This window comes from Diadema antillarum, unplaced genomic scaffold (assembly GCF_040938485.1).
Source record: "Diadema antillarum isolate AM-2024a unplaced genomic scaffold, OU_Dant_1.0 scf00000020, whole genome shotgun sequence".
Classification (NCBI taxonomy): domain Eukaryota; kingdom Metazoa; phylum Echinodermata; class Echinoidea; order Diadematoida; family Diadematidae; genus Diadema; species Diadema antillarum.
Window position 1 is genome coordinate 4,400,057 of NW_027270909.1, and position 22,881 is coordinate 4,422,937.

General features: G+C 37.5%; 1 protein-coding gene across 2 annotated transcripts in view; it reads left to right on the forward strand.

Moving 5' to 3' along the window:
* LOC139729142 (stathmin-like) overlaps positions 1-20,782 on the forward strand; it is a 28,515-nt gene extending 7,733 nt beyond the window's left edge. Inside the window, exons 2-4 of one of the 2 annotated variants that reach the window (XM_071640074.1) lie at positions 12,362-12,519; positions 16,690-16,881; positions 19,985-20,782. In XM_071640074.1, the coding sequence (XP_071496175.1) occupies positions 12,362-12,519; positions 16,690-16,881; positions 19,985-20,071 (437 nt within the window). In that variant the 3' untranslated portion in view covers positions 20,072-20,782. The remainder of the gene's footprint in view (positions 1-12,361; positions 12,520-16,689; positions 16,882-19,984) is intronic. The other variant, XM_071640082.1, reaches the window with a different exon arrangement.
* Positions 20,783-22,881: the final 2,099 nt, after the last annotated feature.

The following is a 22,881-nucleotide window of genomic DNA, read 5'->3' on the forward strand; positions in this document are numbered from 1 at the left end:
GTGGTCACACTTTGAGATGTCATAAATGCAAGTGCTTGTAATATCTTTGCAGTAGTAAATATTGAAATGCTGTCATAAATGCAAGTGTTTGTATACCTTTGCAGTAGTGAATATTGAAATATTACAATTTCCATTGTCCTCATTGATGAAACAGAAATAAATCAGAAACTGTTTGAAATTGTCATGGTTATCAAACCTCAATAGAAATTATATTAAACTTTTGCATATTACTCACAATCTCTTTCCATGTGACATTTCTGTCAGTGCCAACCTCTTCACTCTGAAAGAAACTATATTAAATTTCACACTGTTCTTGGAAATTTATTTGCAAAGTGCTATCTAACCTGTTCTCACTGAAAGAAACTAAATTTCATGATGTTCTTAATTTATTTACAAAGTGCAATCAGTGTACAGAGATATTACCATGTAGCTCGATGGGCAAAAGAATCACACATTCTCAGTACAATAGTGTGTACATGCTTTCCCACCTTTATAACCCAATACTTAAAGGACAAGTTCTCCTTCATAGACATGTGGGTTGTGTGAATGCAGTAATATTAGTAGAACACATCAGTGAGAGTTTGAGCAAAATCGGACAGTCCGTTAAAAAGTTATGAATTTTTGAAGTTTCTACTCAGTCACGGCTGGATGAAAAGACTAATACAACTGTAGCTTGTGATGTCACATGAGTACAACGATATAAGGAAAGAATAAAGAAAATTCAACATATTTCCATTTTTCTCGCATAACAAAAGAACACTCGACTTCTCTCTTTCAGAAGGCAGGGGGAATAATATTACCCTTAACATACGTCAGTAGCAAGTCGAAGAAATGAGCACTTTATTCAAAAAGTAAGGTTTTGTGAAATTCTATTATTTTCCTTATATACATGTAGTTGTACGCATGTGACATCATACACTGTAGTAGTCTTCTCTTCCAGCAGTGACTGCGCAGATACTGAAAATATTCGTAACTTTTGAACGGATTATCCAATTTCCCTCAAACTTTCACTGATGTGTTCTGCTAATATTGCTGCATTCTCTCAATCCTTACAAAGGTGGACTTGTCCTTTAATTGTATTTGTACATACACACATTGTTTTTTTTTTTCATACCCAGGGTTAACTTATGCAACATGATGCACACAGACAAGTATGTACTTTGTGTATGCTCACACACTACAATGTATAAAAGCAAGCACCTTGCATATCAAGCAAACTGTGGGCGGGGCTCAAACAACCATTTTGTTTTTATGGTTCCCAAGCCCTGCATGTTTTAGGTGCATATACAAGTAGGGTAAATGTTGATGCTTTTTTTTTTTTTTCTACTTGCTCATTTTATATGGAAAAAAAAAGAATGTTTGAAAAGGAAAACTATTCTCTATTGAATTTTTTTTTTGTGGTGTTCTGACATTCAAAGTGCTGGGTTTAAATGTTTAAAGGGCACGTACGTGTATTTTTTAAGTGCATGCTGTCCCTCTCTACTCTTGGGAAATCAGCTTCATTGCATTTTATTCACACTATGTTAGATGTGCCTACACTACCCCTTCTTTAGATTCTTGAACCCCTCCCCCTTCCCTTTGCCATGACCTCCCAATGAACCCATTCTACTCGTGCATTCCACACCTGCGACTTCAAAATGTTCATTATTCAGAGTGGATTTGTGTGTGTGTTGGGGGGGGGGGGAGGTGGTTGGGAAGTGGTTGTTTACGAGTAAAGATGTAGAGTGGTTTTGACGCTGCTATTAAAGGATTTTAGAAGCTTTTTTTTCACATTTTTAATTCATGGCATGGAAGCTGAGTGGTTTTAGTCAAAGAAGTAATTTTAGCAGGATTTCTGCCGGAATGTAATTTTCTTTTGTAAGTGTGTCATAATGGTAGATTGATTTTTTTTTTTTGCCACATTATTTAAATTGCTGATTTAAATGTCAGGAGAGAGGGAACTTTGATGGATCAGGGAGCTTTCAAGAGTACAGGTGTATGCATGATATGTGTGTTTTCATTTTATTATCATTTTCATAAATGCTGCAAGGGAAATTCATTATGCTATTGTGTGGTATTACCAGAGACTCCAACTCTCCCGCTTTCGACGGGAGATCTCCCGCCGAAAGCCCACTTTTGCAAAATCTCCCGTTCTCCCGTTTGAGATTTAATTTCTCCCGCCCTGGCTCTGTGTCTCCCGTTTGAAATGATTTCTTACTTTTTGTCTTCGTATGTTGAAAAATAAGCCTTTAGGTAGCACGAGAGAGCATCAAGAACCCTAATTATTAGAGCTTCTAGGACCCAAGCGGGCCCTGGACCCCGGCCGCAAGGAACTTTGCGCTCGTGATATGCGCTTCGCGCACATCAAGTTGGAGTCTCCCGTTTGCTAGGGGTTTCAGGCGGGAGAATCTCCAGATCAGAAGGTGCTTAGGGTTGGAGTCTCTGTATTACTAACAGTGATAGTGGACAGTGTACACAAAGGATTTCTGAATGAAGTGAAGTCTTTTTATCTGCAGTACGTGTAACGCCCTCATCTCCAAACCAATCTCTTCCAGCTGGATTTTCAGATCTGGGCCCTGTTTTATCAAAAGATATAATCGATTGTAAATTCCCTTACCACACAAGCTGCCGTAGACTTAATGTAGGATTCAACTATAATTAATTATACTCTTTATAAAACAGGGCCCTGGTATTGCCTTCTGTAGTAGCCAAAGAGCAAACAGAAGCTCTGGCAAATGAAAAACAATCTTTCATACTGAAAACCAGATCTAAAAAACTAGTGATGTCAGTGAACTTTATATTTTGAATAGACCTGTGATTACTTTGCTTAAAAATGATTCATATCTATTGATACAACCTTGCACGGAGTCCAGAGTCAATCTTGTGGCTCATCAATTAACTAGTAAAAATCATAGGACAACATCATAAAGATTAAAGCATGCAATGTATCAACGAAGTCAATAGCACATTGCCCTGACCTGTGAATGAACTTTCCGTGAGCTGGTCTCTGTACTTTCGTAGCCAAGTCACCTCTCCTCTTTCCTCATGTAAATTTTTGCTCTATGGTGAACTCCATTGCTGCCTGGACTGTAACCCATACATTACTGTAAAAGTGGAAATTTTCGCGGTGTTGAAATTTTCGCGCATTTCGCGCAACCAGAAACTAGCGCGAAAATAAAAGCCCGCGAATATTTTTGCTTGCCATATGTTCCTGTGCGTGCCGTCTTGATTCCGCGGAATTAAAAACACGCGAAACTCTTCTGACCCGGCCAATCGCGAAAAATTAGTCGCGCGAAAATATCCACTTTTACAGTATGCGGTCATGGAATGACTTGACACTCTTCTACAGTATTAATAACCATGCAAAATTAATGCTTGGGATGGTGCACCACTGAAAAGTATTGAGGCAAGGTTTTGAACTTTGTTTGTTTGTGATTTCATGTGCTGGTGTGTTTTGCTGTGTTTTTATTTCTAACCAATTGCTTTGAATAGACTAGAGGGACTTGATTGTGCCATAGTCTTGACCAAAGAGGCTTGTAGATCAGTAAGAGTGCGCAGTCCAAAATGGAGGCGACATGATCCCTTTGTCATAATGGATGGATGTCGCCCGTTGTCATGGGGGTGCTTGTTTTGCCTGGATACTGTGCAGTCATTGAACACTAGATGGCAGTACATAAAAAAATGTATTCAATAGTTCCTTTCTCTCTATGCCAAATACATGGTTACTTGAGTTACATTTAAGATTGATATTGCTATGTTGGTATTATATTTGAAGATTTCACAGTGCTGAAATAATCTACAATGTAGTCTATGTTTCAGTCACAGTTTTGTTATTATATTTGCTTGGTATGCCTTCCTCTTTTCATTGCCCTTAAAGGTCATGTCTCTGTGTTTTTACTCCAAATTTTGAAAGGGCAGTATATCAATAATTTCAATGTCTCTAGGCAAGCTGTCTAGATGGTAGGTTTAGCTAGGATGGAAATTTGAACTTTGGCAATTATGCTGCTGTAGTAGTTTGATGACAATTTTGAAGGCTAAGAAAGGGATGAAAAATATCTTGTCTTCATACTAAGCGAACACAGTGACATTTTGGATAAAATTGCTGTAAATCACACAGTCCTACAGTAGGCTACAATTTGTACTTCTATTAATTCAATATGTTTTTTTACTCACATATAGTATCTTAACACTACAATTGCTATGCACTACAAAGCAATGGTTTCCCATATTGCACTGTGTTTATGCTCCAATCCAGCGCCCCCTCCGAAAAAAAAAAAGAGAAGTAAAGATAGTTCCAAGAAAGGACTCAATGTGTAGAGAATGTGTGTTAAAACTGTTGGTTATCGAAGCGATGACAGTGCAGTTTAGCAAAACTGATTTAATGAAAAAAAAAGAAAAGAAGAAGCTGTATTGCAATAAATACATTACAGAGAGAGGTCCAAGGAATTAGAAGGTTACAATGACACGAACAATCCTCATGTTTTGTTTTGTTTTGTTTTTTGTCCTGGAAGTGGTCTTTTAATACTTTTAATTGCAAAATCTGCCCACACACAAGCACAAACCTAGACTTAAGCATACACTATATCGTAATAACAGTACACAAATGACTGAATGTACAAATTTGTATACTTGTCACTCAAACACACATTACTTAATATAAAATGCATAATTTACAAAGTGTTGTACAAAGTGTGTGCACAAACAAGTGGATCCACACAGATGATAGTGACTGTAAAAACAATATCACCCTTTTGCACTGATCTTGTATTGCAGTGACATACAGTACTTGGGGTTGGGAAAGTGCAAGTATTTAGAGTTGGTACGATGTATGATACCCATGCTGAGACAATAAGCCAGTTTGGGGTTCCAGTGTGAGCATGAGCAGAAAAAGGTCATTTGTACCCAGAGACAGGTTGGTTTTTAATTTCACTGAGATGAGCATTTGTAATGTTATGATTATTCATGTAATCCATATAAATGGTGCCTGCCAGTACATCCACCTGACAGCAAGCCTGGTATTTGGCAATGTTAACAGAAAAATGTTTGTTAATGTATTCAAAACAGCACAATGAAATGGATGCTTCCCAAAGTGTTGATTGACAACCATTCTGGTCACTTCATCTACACAGGTTCATTCTTTGTTAGAATATAAATTCCATAAATTGCTATGTTGGGCAAGCTGCGGCATTATGTCGCTTTGAATTGAGTGAAGTGCCTGACCAACTGAGGAAAGTGAAAGGTCATTTGTACCCATGTGCACATGAGCTATCTCCGAACTGGCTTATTAATTTGCTTTCTTCATAGTATCCAATTGTGCAGTATGTTTGCACTAGGGGCGCACCTCTCTTTAATCTTTCTTAAAATAAAAGAAATTTGAAAAATGAAAGGGAGCTCGAGCAGACTGTCAAAAAGCCCTTGATAGTCTGCAAATGTACTGTGACTCCATGCAAATTTGTACAAATTTGTATATCAAAATCTTGCCACAGTGTCACATACTGTTTGAGACATCCGTCAGCTGTAGACTTCAAGCTATTGTGCATCTGTGTACACTTTTAGATCACGCACATGAAACGTCTACGTGTAATATCGAGACAAACGTTTTATGGCAAACGGAGTCTGCTTGCCACACCTCAGAGATACACGTATGTGTAGGCTGAATGTAAATCCGAGCCTTGCCAAGCCCATTATGCAAATTAATTGTGGAAGGGAAGGGCCCTAATCTAGCAAAGTGTACACTTTTTCTTTTTCTTGTGACAAGTATTGCATAACGTATAATGAGCCAGTGGACACTAATTTTCTCTGCATTGATTGGTTGTTGCATACGCAGTTCATCAATGAACAACCCTTGCATTGATTTCTACTATCCTTTTGATTGGGAGGGTGCAATGAAAGGTGTACAAAATGTACATGGAGTCTGGTGTGCAGGGGTTGTGCTGATGTTGACTGCGTGTTTTGCAGGGTGTTGTGTGTGCGAGTATGCCCTCCTGTTCTTGTCTCTGAAAGAGTTATATTCTGTGTTTGTACAATGTAGTTTAATAATAAAAGGTAGCATCGCATCACATATTGAGTGCAAAATGTGAGAGAAAGCTATGAATGCTGAGAAATTACCATATGCAAAGGCTGGCACTCATTTGGATGCTATGACCCTCGATATTGCTTGAACAGAAACAATTTCAGATTTTGCGTCAGGACTCACTTGATTGTGAAAACCAAGTTTCTCGCAGAAGTCATTCACATTACCTTCTTACATTGTACATTGTACGCAGGTCTACAAAAAGTAGATTATACAACATGTACATCATCATTATGCTAATGTTCATAGAATAATTATCTATGTAGGTCTTCTGTGCCATGGATAGCCTCAATTATTTCATCAGTAATGGGCTGATTTAGATAACACAAAAAAGGAAGCAATTGTTGGAATAATGAAATGGTGAGTCAATATTAGTTTGTACATTATAGTATTAAACATGGTACATGTACACAGGTTAATATTTGTACATTGTAGGTTTTCCTTACTGTTGCAAACCAAAATGGCTTTTCTATCTTTATGTTTATGCTTTTTGGGTACTCTAAAGCTGGAAGGCAGCATAAATTTATAATCTCACTTGGTACTTCAGTTCACCTGTATGTGTGGACACACCGTATAAAAGATACAATACATCATGTGTACTATTAAATAGTGTCTTCAGAGTATCATCTTCTAATGGATTTGAATGTGTATGGGTGTACCTGACTTTTCAATTTGGTCAAAAAAACAAACAAAAAACAAACAGAAGGTGCATGATATGTGGTACACTGTATTGTTGCTGATAAGTTGTTTTTAATTGAACAGTTAGGAATGGATCAAAATTTTGGCTGCAACAAAGCCATGAGATTATAAACCCTCCAGTGCTGACTAAGTATAGACCCGTGGTCTATGACAAGGCCATTTTGTACTGACGAGAAACACAATCTAGATATTCTGACACCTTTATACACTCTGCCAAAGTGTTCAATTCTTAATGAAGTAGCGCAGACTGCACCTTAGGTATGCACATAAATTTTTCATGGTACGGAGCTGACAAGTCTGTCGTATGTGTGGTATTACCATGGTACAATGTACATACAACCAGAGGGGTTGTGCATCTGTAGTTCCGTTATCATTTTCCAAGTTGTTTTAGCCCCCACCCCCCGCGGAGTTTCTTTTTATGACATGTCAGCAGGAAACCACACCGGTGCTAGTGCTCTGCACATAAGGCCTCACGCTCCTTTTATGGGCTCCCATAGAAAACTGTGTTAAATGCAGCATATTCCATGAATCATAAAAAAATAATTGAATCATAGATTTTTTTTTTGATTTAAGCATATGAATGGAAATTTTCTCTGCTTTCAAGCAAACAACATATTTTGGGATGTTTTCCAGCTCTAAAAAAAGTTAAGAGCCTCCATACGAGACTAGTCATCCAGTCACTCTCAAAAACGATAAAAATAGCAAATTACCTCATACATCAATAAAAATTCATTAAAAATACAAAAACCCTGATTCACACAACTTCTTCATAGCCTGCAGAAGCTTCTGTCCTCAAGCAATGTCAAACACTACCAAAGATGGCAATTTTCCACTTGACTGATTTTTAATGATTTCTTTGGTAAAAAATAACATTACCTCATCTTTGTACTGCCTTCCCGGCAGGCACTGCGCGAGTTGAATTAGGAGCGTGAGGCCTATAGGCCTCACGCTCCTTTTATGGGCTCCCATAGAAAACTGTGTTAAATGCAGCATATTCCATGAATCATAAAAAAATAATTGAATCATAGATTTTTTTTTTGATTTAAGCATATGAATGGAAATTTTCTCTGCTTTCAAGCAAACAACATATTTTGGGATGTTTTCCAGCTCTAAAAAAAGTTAAGAGCCTCCATACGAGACTAGTCATCCAGTCACTCTCAAAAACGATAAAAATAGCAAATTACCTCATACATCAATAAAAATTCATTAAAAATACAAAAACCCTGATTCACACAACTTCTTCATAGCCTGCAGAAGCTTCTGTCCTCAAGCAATGTCAAACACTACCAAAGATGGCAATTTTCCACTTGACTGATTTTTAATGATTTCTTTGGTAAAAAATAACATTACCTCATCTTTGTACTGCCTTCCCGGCAGGCAATGCGCGAGTTGAATTAGGAGCGTGAGGCCTATAGGCCTCACGCTCCTTTTATGGGCTCCCATAGAAAACTGTGTTAAATGCAGCATATTCCATGAATCATAAAAAAATAATTGAATCATAGATTTTTTTTTGATTTAAGCATATGAATGGAAATTTTCTCTGCTTTCAAGCAAACAACATATTTTGGGATGTTTTCCAGCTCTAAAAAAAGTTAAGAGCCTCCATACGAGACTAGTCATCCAGTCACTCTCAAAAACGATAAAAATAGCAAATTACCTCATACATCAATAAAAATTCATTAAAAATACAAAAACCCTGATTCACACAACTTCTTCATCGCCTGCAGAAGCTTCTGTCCTCAAGCAATGTCAAACACTACCAAAGATGGCAATTTTCCACTTGACTGATTTTTAATGATTTCTTTGGTAAAAAATAACATTACCTCATCTTTGTACTGCCTTCCCGGCAGGCAATGCGCGAGTTGAATTAGGAGCGTGAGGCCTATAGGCCTCACGCTCCTTTTATGGGCTCCCATAGAAAACTGTGTTAAATGCAGCATATTCCATGAATCATAAAAAAATAATTGAATCATAGATTTTTTTTTGATTTAAGCATATGAATGGAAATTTTCTCTGCTTTCAAGCAAACAACATATTTTGGGATGTTTTCCAGCTCTAAAAAAAGTTAAGAGCCTCCATACGAGACTAGTCATCCAGTCACTCTCAAAAACGATAAAAATAGCAAATTACCTCATACATCAATAAAAATTCATTAAAAATACAAAAACCCTGATTCACACAACTTCTTCATAGCCTGCAGAAGCTTCTGTCCTCAAGCAATGTCAAACACTACCAAAGATGGCAATTTTCCACTTGACTGATTTTTAATGATTTCTTTGGTAAAAAATAACATTACCTCATCTTTGTACTGCCTTCCCGGCAGGCAATGCGCGAGTTGAATTAGGAGCGTGAGGCCATAATCAGTATTAATGCTGGATGCAATGAATAATCAAAACTAGATGCAAGTTCGAGTGAACATTGCTGAAGGTGTTCCAGTGCCACCCATTCTGAATATTCCAAACATGTGTACGACTTTGTAACACTCTTGAATGTATTTAAGATACAAGTTGTACAGTCTAGGAGATACAACACTGTATGGGGACCAGGGCCCCATTTCATAAAGAATTGATTTGATGACAACTCTTTGCTGGAATGACAATTGTCATGGTAACGAAAAGAATCCAGCTTCCTGATTGGCAGTTTGCTGTGGAAAGTTGTCATTCCAGCAAGAGTTGTCATCCTAACATCTTTTATGAAATGGGGCCCTGATATTTGCAAGCTCAGTCATGTGTTCAAATTCACCATTGTAGGTTTCATCACTGAGTCAGTGTTTCTCACAGCTGTTGTTTATTGTGTAGTCTTGATGTGCCAGACAATGTGTTTATGCGTGTTTGTATTTTTTTTTTCTGTGTGTGTGTGTGTGTGTGTGTGCACACTTCCCTCATGAATGTAGAATTTTGATATTCCACTCTCATTGGCAAAGTCTGTACATCACACACATGTTACAGTGATCTGGTAATTATAGAGTGCATTAAATGTGACACTACTGGTAGTGTATCACATGTATAGATCTGTAGAATTTTGTGGACATACATGTACATCGTATTTTAATAACGGAGAACTAAAAAGTGGAAGAAAAACCAATACAAAAAGCAGAGACTCTGAAGGAAGACTACACGCACAACCTTCTACTGTCTGCTTCCGAGCGATTTGTGATGACAAGATATTAGCCACTCACTCTCTTTGCCATTAGGGAGTGTCTGGGTACCGTCGACACAGTGTCGGATCGACAATCACCCCTAACGATCCCTAGATTTCTCGAGGCCCTTCGCTTTTCGGCGCTGCGTCATGTTTCTCATTGAGTCTCGTCCAATTTTCCAAAAGCTTATCTCCCCACACGGTGCCGTTGGATTCTCAATTTGCAGGCGCTGCTTAGGACAACCTTCCCCAATAGTGTCACAAGAAATATGAGACTTTATAACCTCTCTCTCTCTCTCTCTCTCTCTTTCTCACTCCTTTTTATTTCCAGCATTGGGCACTTTTCATAGATTGTGGCTGCCTTTTGGAAGGATTTATGTGATAGAGATCGAATTAGCATAATTGATGGCCTTTGCTGATTTTTGAAGATACTGAAATTATAAAAGACTGCTTGCAAATTTGCTGGTGTCTGACATTTATATCTGAGAAAGCTCTTTTTTTGTGTAGAAAAGATGTTCTAATTAAATCTCTTGGGTCTTGTCCTTTGTGTATGAATTCCTTAATTGAATATTTGTCAAGGAGACAAAACACTTGATACAATATGTAGCTAGATATTTTTTTTTTCTAGCTAGAGTTTTATTTATTTTTTTTCTACATTGTAGGTATCAATAATCTAATGTCCATTTCATAAGAAGTAACGTCTTCAAAAGAATTTGACCCTCATAGAAATTCTTTGATTTTGCATTCGTAAGTTTATACTAGAATAGTTTAATACTTATCAAACATAGCGTTTCTTCTTAATAGTGTAAAATATCATGTTTAATTATAAATGTATAAAATTTTATGATCTTTTATAATGTTAGTGGTACATATATACTGTACACGTACAAATCTATTTGTATTTGGATACATACTGTATTAAATGTATAGTTCAGAATCCCACTCTTGCAGTCATGAAAGTTGCCACATGTGAATCATGAAAGGAATTCATCAATCATTACCTTTCACACTTTACAGACATGTACCGTTACCATGGCAACAAGTACGGGCTAAAGGTCACTGTTGCCTGGTCATTGTGTTTTAACACTTACACATTCTTTCTGCACCTCACTCTAAAGTGGCTATCAGACACTACATTTTATATACTGTATGACATGTGTTAATACATACTGCTGAAAGAAGTATTTTCATGATGTCTTTGCTTTTTTTTTCTTTTTTTTTTGGGGGGGGGGTAGAGTTTTTATTGCATGGCACTAAGTTGAAGCAAGCAATGCTTTTTCAATATTTTTGTGTTAATCAAAAAGAAACCACATGTACGAGTATCTGACTAGAAAAGGATGAAGGGATTAAAAAAAAAAAACCAACAACCTACAAGTGTGAAAGTATCCATTTATATGCCATGCCTCATCAAAGGGCCTACAAGTACATGTAAACTAGCACTATTACAGTGGAAAGGTGATACTGAAGAGGTACAGAATTCAAGGAATATAATAAGCTCTCTCTTTCTTGGTAGGAAGAATACATGTACATGTATTAGATTTAAGCAAAAAAGGCAAAGAAAAGAAAAGATTGACTTGAGTAGACCTTGTCCCGCTGTCTTCATATCTTATGAAGATAGCGTCACTGTTCTAGATATCCCTTCATACGCCAAATGCCTTGAATTTATGTATATATTTCCTATTTGTCAGTTTTCACCTTTAGAAGGGACTGTAGGCAATTGATGAACAGTATTATCTTTGTGCTTTCATTCCAGATGTTTGTTGGATAGTTAGGGGCACAGAAATATGATATAAAATCATATATCATATATGATATCATGTCATATCCATCCTTTGTTTTTCCTCTTTTCTTAAAATTTCTTTTATTCTCTCAAAGATTTTTATGATTGATATTTCATATTGATCCATTAGCGCACCTAAAGATTACTGTATTTGTTTAAATTCCGTTTGGATGCTGAACTGTCTGATTTAGAGCTGCCATTCTGAAACTATACAAATGATATACATTACAGTGGGTTTGTTCATTTCCCGTAAAGAAAAAAATCCTTTTAATGTAATGACATGATTTATCTCACCTTGAAATCAGATGAACTGTATCCATCCGTTATGTGGACTATTTCTACCTTCTGGTGCTCACTGAACGGTTACCTTCATTTTTAATAATAGAATGTCAATTACAAGTGTCAGCCTGATTAAAATGATCCAGAGACGTCAATTAATCTGAGTGTAGTGTTAGATACAGCATTTTTCTTCAAAGCCCAGACTAAAGTCATGTTTTAATGCTGAACTGTAATATGTGCGTGGATGCACTGTAGTGCATTTATACCAGTAGTACATATAGTAGAGTATATGCATTTTATTTCATAATATGATTTATACAGAGATTTCATAATAGTCTTCTGACCTGTTTTCCAGTCTTAATAAAGACAACAGTCATCTGTATTCTTGCTATTTATGAAATTGTTTTCCAAAGCAGAATTAAAGACCTCCGGTGGTGTCTCCTTTGAACTGAACCTGGATGACAAGGAGCCCGACCCAAACAAGTGCCCCCTGTCTCCACCCAAGAGCAAGAGCACCACGTCGTTAGACGAGATCAACGCTAAGCTCCAGGAGGCTGAAAGGAGGAGAAGGGTGAGGAAAGTCGTGCTGAACATGGTGTCACACAACTTTTTTTTTTTAAACCACTTGCCTGGTCGGTCAAGCAGATTTTCAAATTTGCTGGGAAACACTTGCCCCGAATATTAATTTTACTTGCCCAAAAAGGAATTCCAAAAATATTAAGAAATACTTACTGTTATAATTAGAAAATCATGTCTAAGTCAAGGGCTTAATAAAACAATATCATTTGAATGAACAGTGCTCACACATTGGTTCGCACACTTACAAGTACAATGGAGTATTCAACAAACATGGTCCGACCAAGTGTTGCTGTTGCATTGCTTTTGGGTTCTTCATGTAAGTGTCGGGAAATTGCTAAAATAAAATATTAACTTAAAGTATGCTGCATCACTAAACTGTCATTATCTTTGGGCTTCTGTATGGTTGACTTTGTGAGTTTGTTAGGGGGAATAAGTGAAAAAATGGTGGATTCAAAACTTTTTTGCTTGCCGAATTCATGCAAGCATTTGTTCTCCTTGTTCAAAAACACTTGCCCAAATTTGATTGTCTCTTGCCCCTGGCAATTGGGCAAGTGCTTATGTAGCACCCTGCTGAAGTGGGATACCTTTCACAGATCTCGCAGCATGACAAATTTAGCATCTTAAGGAATGGATGTGTGGAGAAAGTATATGTGTGTGATTATTTTTTTTTTCACTCAGCTGTGACACTTGCATTTGAATGGGTGTGTCTAGCCTAGGTATGAGAGGGCAGGTTTTCAAGGGAAGCTGATATGATGCAGCGCAGGCAGCTTGGCAAATTTAAAGTATAAAAAGTCAGTCAGCATAGAGAGGGATAAAATAAGATTTTAAGATAAGAGAGAGAGAGAGGAAAATATGGGTATATATATATACAGTGCACTCCCGTTATAACGAACACGGTTATAACGAAATGTCGGTTGGTAAACAACAAAGTAAAAATTCAGCCTGCAAAATTATCTGGTTCTTTATTGTTTATTTGTTCTGATAAAGAAATTTCAATATAATGAAAGAAAATTGCCGGTCCTGAGGACTTCGTTATAACGGGAGTCCACTGTATAATAGCTAAAAGAATCACTGCAATCAAACAAATAAACTATTAGGATAGATCTTTAAAGGAAGTATAGGACTGAGCCAGAGTCAAGAGATGTAAAATGCAAAAAGCCTTGGTTACTTCGGCCTATTATGAAGACATAATATTATGAAGGGTCATTAAAGGTACATGTAGTGTTTACCATTGGGAGCAGTGATTTAAAGAATGTTTGAGTTATCACATTTGATGCATATTCTGTAGGTCAGTTGTATCACAAAACATCCTACCATATAAAAATTTCGCTAGAAAGCCTAAAATTCAAGGAGATATCACTATTTTTCTCACTAAACCATGACTGTGGACAGTTTGAGTCTAGAAACAATTTTATTTCAACTATTGTTCTGGTTTTCCTATATTTAACAGTACTTAACATTGATTTTAATGATTAAAATCTTTATATTTGTTGTTTCTATCCCTAACTCACATTTTAAAACTATTTTGCAGCACTAACGCTGGGTTTTTGTTTCGTCTGCAAATGGTAAATTATGCCTTTAAGGAATAAACTGCCATGCTGCCATGAAAAATGACTAGGAGAGGAGAAAGGGAGAATGATGCACACATATTACCAAATAGGGCGTGTCAAAACATGACACTACAGTATTTACAATACAAGGAAACGGGGAATTCAAAATTTAGATTCTCATGCCCAAGTACTGTAATGCATATGTTGAAGGGTTGTATCAGGCTCTCAAGTAGTACCAGATAGTCTTGCATCAAAATACGCAAATGCCTGTTTGATATGCTAACTGTATACACAGACCTAAAGCAAGAAATTTTTGTGGGCATGACATTTTCATGAATTTCGTGAGGAGCCAAGATTCGCATGACAAATTTCATGTCGCGAATGTTCCTTGTTTTAAACAGTAAACTCCATGCTTTACGCATGCAGGTTGTAGACCACCCATGATCCATCACTTACTACGAGTGACTGCATGCAGTTGCCGTGGTATTAGCCAGGATTTTTGCGAAATCAAGGTAATATCACGCACTCCCTCTCCCCTTAGATACCCCTAAGTGGCCTTCCTGGTTGACTATTCACGTATATTCCATCTGCTTTTACGACAGTAGTGATCAGCGTTGCACAGCGCCGTGACAGCAGGGGACTGGTGGCCCCTAGGGATTGCTAGCATTTGGATTCGAATGCTAATGAAGTCTGCTCTATTGGAAGGGGGGGGGGGTACTGTATTGTACCTATTACAATCTGTCTGCTATGCAGATTTCATTGTGTAATATACAGGGATAGATGTGTCTTGAATGTCTGTGTGATACATATTTGTGTAGAATGGTGTTGTGTGCAATGGAGTCGCTGTACAATGGTGTATGATGAATTGCAAGCTTGCCACTATGCTACAATTCCAACATCTTTAGTATTATCATGTAGGGGCAGTGCCAGGCATTCAACTGTAGCTTTGATTTTTATTCTCAAATAGAGTTTGTTTGTATCGTATTTGTGGATCCTGCAGTGATTTTTGTTTATGCATGACATTTACCGCAACAACATTTCCAGGATCTGCCCAAAATAGTTCTTGCTTGATAATCCTTTATTTCCCCTATGACATCAAACCAGTTCACAATAACCTGTTTGGCCTTTTCCATTTCCATGCTAGAAGCTTTCTTTTGTTGTTGTTGTTGAGGTATCTATAAAAGTTGTTTACCGAGTGCTTAATACATCTTGATATCCTGTTTTGTTATTTTCAAGCTTTTGTGATGGTGAAGTGGATATCTCAGATATATCGGAGAATGCAAAACTGAAGCAGTACTTCATTTTATTGGCTTCATCTACCTGTGAATGAATTTCAAAATGTTTTAATTCCCTACCCCTGACACCCTTCCCACCACGCCCAGTCTCCTCAATAGAGCTCAAAACTGATGATTAATTGAAACATGAAGAAGATGTACCTCTGCTGTCACAGTGCTGCCTTTACAACTTGTCACATTTTGGTCTGTCCATGTTACGCGCGTTCACCACTAAGTCTAGAAATGGTATAAAACACAATATCCAATAGAATTTTACAGCTGTTATTATCTTCTCTCATCAAAATTTAACCATTCAATTGATAAACAACAAAGTTTCAATGAGCATTCATAGTTTTACCTTCATATGTTAGTACATAGATTTCTGTCCTGTGTTACACGCACTCACCCAAAATTTTATATTTTGTCATAAATTTTAATAATTGATTGCTTGTCTGAAGCAATTTTGGGGCATTGTATCTCTCATTAAAGTGTTCTTCAAGATCAGATTGTATTTGGGGTTACTGCACATTGGAAACAGAAATTAAAGAGACATCCCTGAAAAGTAACCTTTTACTTTGGAAATGCCCAAATGTGTTTCAGTTCTCATATGTGACCGTGCGCCTCAAAACGAACATAAAGTCGCTTACACTGAGTTTGTGTGAGGACTGAAAATAAGTGAAATGGGTCAACCTAGCCAAACTTGACTTTTTCATATTTTCTGAAAGAGCGGGTCTTCTTTAACATTATGCTAAAATTTGGTATCATAAAACGGGCAAGAAAGTGTGTTTTTTTTAGCAGTTTATCTTGAACGTTTTTGGTAGAATAGTGTGATTAGGTGAGTCTTTAGAATCCCTTTTTCATTTCTGAAAAACCTTGTCCACACTCCTCACTTTCAACTCTAATATCTCTTGAAAGGATAGTGCTACTGCTTTAAAAGTTGGCATTAATTATGGACCAAATGTGTTAATGAGGCATGTTTAATTTCAGTTTAATTTGATAATCCCTTCATTGTTGTTACTCTGGTGGTTTACTTCCTGCTTTTTTGTCCCATTCATCGCACAGCCAGCACGGTTTGGTAAAGAAAGCTCTTGAATAGACACTGTACTTCAGAGCCTCTTTTCTCAGTTCACACTTTTCCTGAGTTTGTGCTTTCTTTCCAATATTTAGATAGCTTTTATAGGAGAGTCCATTTGATTTGAGTTATACATCATTTCAAAGCTTAAAATCTGCTCTTTCAGAATATGGTCTTAACTAAGAATTCATGTCTGGCAACTTTTTGTTTGTTTTGAGGTGCAGGGTCACAAATGTCCTCTCCTTCCTTTCATTCCTTCTCTTCAGTCCGTCGAGACTCAGATGCTGGAGCAGCTCGCCAAGGAGAATGCCCGCATCATCGAGGCCCAGGCCAAGGTCGCTGAGAAGAACACCGTCTTCAAGACGGAGACTGAGAAGCAGCTGACGGAGAAGATGAGTAAGGTGGAGGTAAAGCTGCAAGCCAACAAGGAGGCCCTCAAGTCCAAGTTCCAAGAGAAGGTGGGTCTAAAGGAGGGAGGTGTTGCCACACGAGTTCCCCTTAGGAAGAAAGAGGAGGTTCCTTTTTTTTTTCGTGTTCTTATACCCACACTAAAAAAAAGTTTTAAATGGGTAGAAGTCAGCATATGGTTGGCTAATCTGTCTGTTGCGGATCAAACTACTTCTAAAGTTTTCCAGCAATTCAAAGGAAATTTTGCAAGCATGTTCAACTCTGTGTAAAGTTTTGCAAGACATATTTGTCAGCAGTGACAAAAAGAAAGTTGCCATGGCAACAACATACTAGTTACTCTGTATTATTCTTGGCAGTGTATCACAGTACAGAAATGTAGGGTAGGGGTATTTCTGTCTTTTTTTTTTCCCTTGTCCCTTTTTAGTAATTGCAGCTGATACATATCAGTTAGAACTGCTTTAAATAGTAAAGCCGAAGTGAAATTACATTTGTCTAGCAAAACATGTGACACTGCTCTACTCTTTTGATAGAGCAAGTGTACTGTAATGTTAATTTGGAAATTTGGTGAAAGCAAAGAATAATGCACAATATCAAGATGGCATTTTCCATGAGATACAATTGTACCACACATCATTATCACCAAACTATTATTGACAAAGCCGTTCTGCGCAAAATTTTCACCTAGCATTTTAACAGAAGTGATGTAGATCTAATCTCCCCCTTTTTTTTTTTGGCGGGGGGGTCTTTTTACATTTTCCCTCACTGTCCTGATTCTTCAGGATGGTGATTGAATACTCATGTAAATCTCTATTAAACGGAACCCTATCCCTCCACAATGTCTCGTAGATAGTATTAAAGCCTTGACCCAAAATGTGTCAGCTTAACAACTTCCGACTTGTGTCCGCAATAGAGATTCTACGTGGCATTTCTGCCTATCTCAATCGTAATCGTACACTGTGTGCTTTTTAGCCTGCGGCAACAATTCTCGATTTGGCCATGAATAAATTACACTTCGTTCAAGCCCTTCCATTTTCCCATCCTGAAATTGAGTTCTGCATGTCGGCTTTTCAGGCTATCCGTCACTCTTGGGGACAAGTGACCCAGCGAGCATTGCCTCACTTGAATCAATCAGTTGTTGTCATCGAGTAAGCCGACCCTCACCCTTGCAAAGAAATTTGCACACAACTTCACAAGGGCATGCGGACACATACACACAGCGTGCGTGATAAACAATGTATACTGCAGCTCTTTTCTTTGGGCAAAACGTCTTGGTATACTTTAAAAAAAAACATGCTCTCTGATGCTAGGGAATTTTCAGGTCAAAAAAATTGCTTTCCTCCAAACCCATTCAATTCACCAATACTCATACACCTCCCAACCATTCTGAATTTGGAGGAAAGAATCTGAAATTTGACCATTCCTAGCTCTTGTTTCGATAGAAGTTTCCTATTTTTCTTGATAATTTTGCTACACTCTCCTATGGGAACTGCTCTTTCTTTCCTACTTTTGAGCCAAATCATCCCTATTTTTCAGTCAGAAAGGTTGGGAGGTCTACTCATAAAATACAGTGCCGTCCTATTTTACCGAACATGGTGTGACAAACCTCTCGTTACAAGTCAGTAAAAACTTCAGGTCCACAAATTAATGTCTTCGTATTTTTATATACTTTGTCGTTCAGCTATAATACATTTCAATATAATGAAAGAAATCTGCCAGTCCCAACGACTTTGTCATAACTTGAGCGACATGTACATGAATCTGTAGATTGTCTGAATTACATACCTTTGGTAAATAACCAGAAAAAAAAAACCACGCCAATTAATCAAATTTGTAGTCCTTGCAATATTTGACTCAACTATACAACTGTGTAGTTCATATCTACCTGCACTCCATTCTCTTTTAAAGGGTGTGTATAGTTTTGGTTGAGGTGATGATTTAGCTGTTAACATTTTGCAAGATATTCAGAATTCACTCCATGAGATATCAAGGAGAATGCAATTCGAAGGGGTATCAAAAGTTTATTTGTGACCCGCTACAACAAAATGATCCTAAAGTCGGGCGAGGTCGATTATTTGAAAATTGCACGATATAATCCCCTAATCTTTCTGCTTTAGATTGATATATAACACATTTTATAAAAATAATCGGCTGCGGAGATATCGATGTTTAAAAGAGAGCATGTCGAGACGTCTGGAAAATCACTGTTTCGAAAAAAGTGCCCTAAAAGTCTTCCTTTCGACGCAATCGCGATCAACGGACATGCAAGTCAGTTTTCACCTCTGGACAATAGAAGGTAAGCCCTAGTAACCCCCGAAGAGTTCATTCAAGCACATCAGCGTCGGCGGTCTCCTCACCAACCAATCAGTGACCAGGATGTGAGAAGCGGCTGAGCATAGCGCACCCCACCCACACGCACCAGTCGACTGGGCAGTGCGCGAGCTTCACGCTTCGGTTAGCAGCAAGCAGCAAACTGACCAATGAGATCACTCTGGTCGTTGTTAGGGGCGGAACCTATCTGTGGCGCTCAATCCAAATTTTCGAACCAGTTTCTGCTTCGTTGAAACGCCAAAAAACATGGCTCAGAAAAACGCTATTTTTTGGTCTTTCCTTTGATCATTTTGCTTCAAAATTTCGACAGATGATAGAAGACATGTTAGACTCCAATAATATATCAAAATCAGAAAATTGTAAGTTTTGACCAATTTTAATGCTCTGACTTCAAACTCGATTTTCACGGCTTCGACCGTGCGCGACTTTAGGACCTTTTTGTTGTAGCGGGTTACATTTGATGAAAATCGGTTTTAAAATGGCTGAGATATCCAAAAACAAGGCGAAACAAAGAGATCCTAATAAAAGGTGTGGCCTGTCGCTTTTTACTATTATCATTTTTGGGGGATATCTCAGCCATTTGAAAACCAATTTTCATCAATAAACGTTGAATCGTTCTTAAAAGTACATGCTCTTTCATATTTCATAAGAGGTTTCTCATTATCTCACTTAGAAATGTTCAAAGCACAAATCTTCACCTCAACCAGTACTGTACAGTCCCTTTAATACTCGCTCTTCATTCTAGTGTGTTTGAATTCAGGCATTTAACTCTATCTCTCTCTTTCTTTCTCTCTCTATCTATCTTTCTCTCTCTCTCCCTTTCAGAATAATCACATCAAACAGGTCCAGGAGCGTAAAAAGGTGATGGGGGATAACGGCGACGCCCAGAGTCCGACAGAGGAGAAACAATGAGATCATTCTGCCATCCAACAAAGTACCATAAATCAACATGGCCAGAAGAATCATTCTAAAGAAATACTTGATGAGAAGAGTAAAAAAAAAAAAAAAAAAAATCACACAAAAAGTTGAGGAAAAATTAAGATTAACAGATGTATCTGCTGTATATGCTGATTATAAAGTGATGTGAAAAGACATTTTTCTGTCAGATATTTGATTATTTTTCTTGCCTTGTCTGTGTTCATCCTTTGTACTGTGATGATGAAGTGTTCTGTGATCTCAGAACTTTTCTTTTTCCTTGTTTTCATGGCGAGCACGTGTTGTTGTACACGGTCATATCTTGCGGCGGTGCTTCGAACGTAAATTCTTAGAGTCATCGTGGGGTCAGCTAGTGCACCATTTTGCACCATTTTTGCAAGATGGCAACATTACATTTCCGTATGGAATCTGTAGAGTGGCCCGAAAATTGGCACTTTGCAATGTTTAGTCTACGCTACCAGCCTTTTAAGAACGGCAACACCCATCTCACTGTTGGCACATGCTCAATACACCGAGAAAAATTTTGTGTGAAAAGAGATTTGTTTGCTCCGGTCAGAAAACAGAGAAGATAAGAATGCTATAAAATCCCCACCCTGTAAATCATTGCATGGTGAGCAAATAAGAGAGAGAAATTGCAGAAAACTTATCAAAAAATACTGCAGAGTTATTCATAAAATGAATAATGAACACATGTGGAGAAGATTGAGATGAAAAAGAAAGCAGTTATATTACTTGTATTCAATACAAACAAAAAGTATGCTGTGTGTTTCTTTTGTGATATTGTAGTGAGTTATAGGTATTGAGTAAGCTTGACAGTTATTGCATGTATGGTAGAATTAAACAAAAAAAAGGTGAAGAAAATTTGTTAGGCACGTACAGTCCTTCATCCAAGTTGTAGAGTAGAGCGTTTGTTGATTCCTGTAGTGAGTAGTGTCAGATTTCTATTGAGATTATGGCAGATGTAGTGGATTTAAGGAGAAAGTTGCATATGTATTCAGCTTAAACTGTAGAAAACAAAATCTTGGACCGTGTGTGGTAATACGTAGACTGGAATGATGTTGGTTTAAATGCACTTTGGTGTTATCTTTTGATCAAAAAAACACTGGCTGCCTTTGATTAGGTAAGGGAAATATTTCAGTTTTGTGATTCATTATGCATATGTTCATTTTGGCTTCCAAATTTTGTATTCATTATTGGCATCGTTTATTTGTTTGTTTTTTTTTTTTCCACTGAGATGATTGCTGCAGTGACACCCTCCTTTTTTTGTCTCATTGAAAGTTGTTGAAGATAATTATTGTATATATACACATTGTTACAAAGTAGTGGCACTTACCTGATTTCATTGTTAACAAGGGGATTTGTAAATTGATTGTTTTTGTTTGTTTTTTTCACACAGTACTTATGTGTTTAAAGAGAAATTCGGTTTTGTGATATTTACATTCCAGGAGTGCTTTATCTTAACGATGCAATTGATTGCATCTTTGTTTCATGTTATGCCATTTTTGTTTTCTGTGTGCTTGTCAGCGATCCTGAACTGTGATCGATGGTAAATATTTTTGTGTCCCACCGCTCCTCCCAGCGTATTGCATAATGATACAGTTGGGTGAGTATGGTATGTACCAACTTATCAATGTTTCATGCCTAAGACCAAACTCTTATGAAAATTCATGTATACAAAAAACAAATGGATTATTCTAAAACAAAGAGCTAAACTAGTGCACTAGTTGATATTTCCTTGTGGTGACTTTGAGCATGATTGTAAAGTGGGATCTTTTCTGCGAGGAAGATTAGAAAACTTTTATCGAAACAAAACAGCTGACACTGCAAGATATGTGCTCATCAAGGCAAGGCAAGATATGTGCTCATCAAGGCAAGGCAACATGAAGTCAATCGCTGTATCTGTATCAAACTCACCGGCACCACTAAAATGAATAGGTATTACAGTCAGACAAAACCATCCATGAAACTTCTATAAATTCAGTATGCTTTATTAACTTTTTAACTTTTTGCAGATGTACTCAAAATGTCACGCTATGCATCCTAAGTTGTTCTGCTGTTAGTAGTCATGCACAGTAAGATGCATTTTGATGTTAGCAGAATACATCGTCACAAGCACGAAAGGCCAGTAGAGGGTTATGATGCTGCTAGGGATGGATGGCCTTGGCTATGGATATTATGAGATGCCAAGAGCTTAAGGACGAAGAAAAGTGTGAGAAATCACATGAAGAAGGAAATTTGGCAGTCAGAGTTCCATATGTGTGGTTTTGAAAACAAAGAGTAACAAACAAGACACACAAAGATGAGACGAAAATTGGATGTTATTGTCAGGAAACCAGCAAATTGTTGCCGTTTGATCAGACAAGGATCTGCGAGTTCAAAGAATTATTAGATTATCGATTGTGTTTCTTGTGGTGTTGATAAGATATCATGCGAAGTGCGTCCTCCGGACAAGGTGTATTGATACACAGATGGTGATACACTGTGACCCAACCTGTAAACTACCACCTGTAGTACGTGGGCATTGCACTATTACTATAAACCAGATCTACAGTAAGGATATACAGACACTATATACATAGCAGCAAATATATTGACTTTGAACCAGTATGTTTAGCCACTTATAAACAATCATTCCCTGATGGTATAAAACTCCAAATAAAACAGAGCATGCAAGTACAGGTACACGCATTGTGAAGGCAAGTACACGACGCATTGGAGCAATCATATATAGTGTAACCCATAGAACCTCATTATTCTCCATGCCACCAGACAAAGCAGAAAACAAA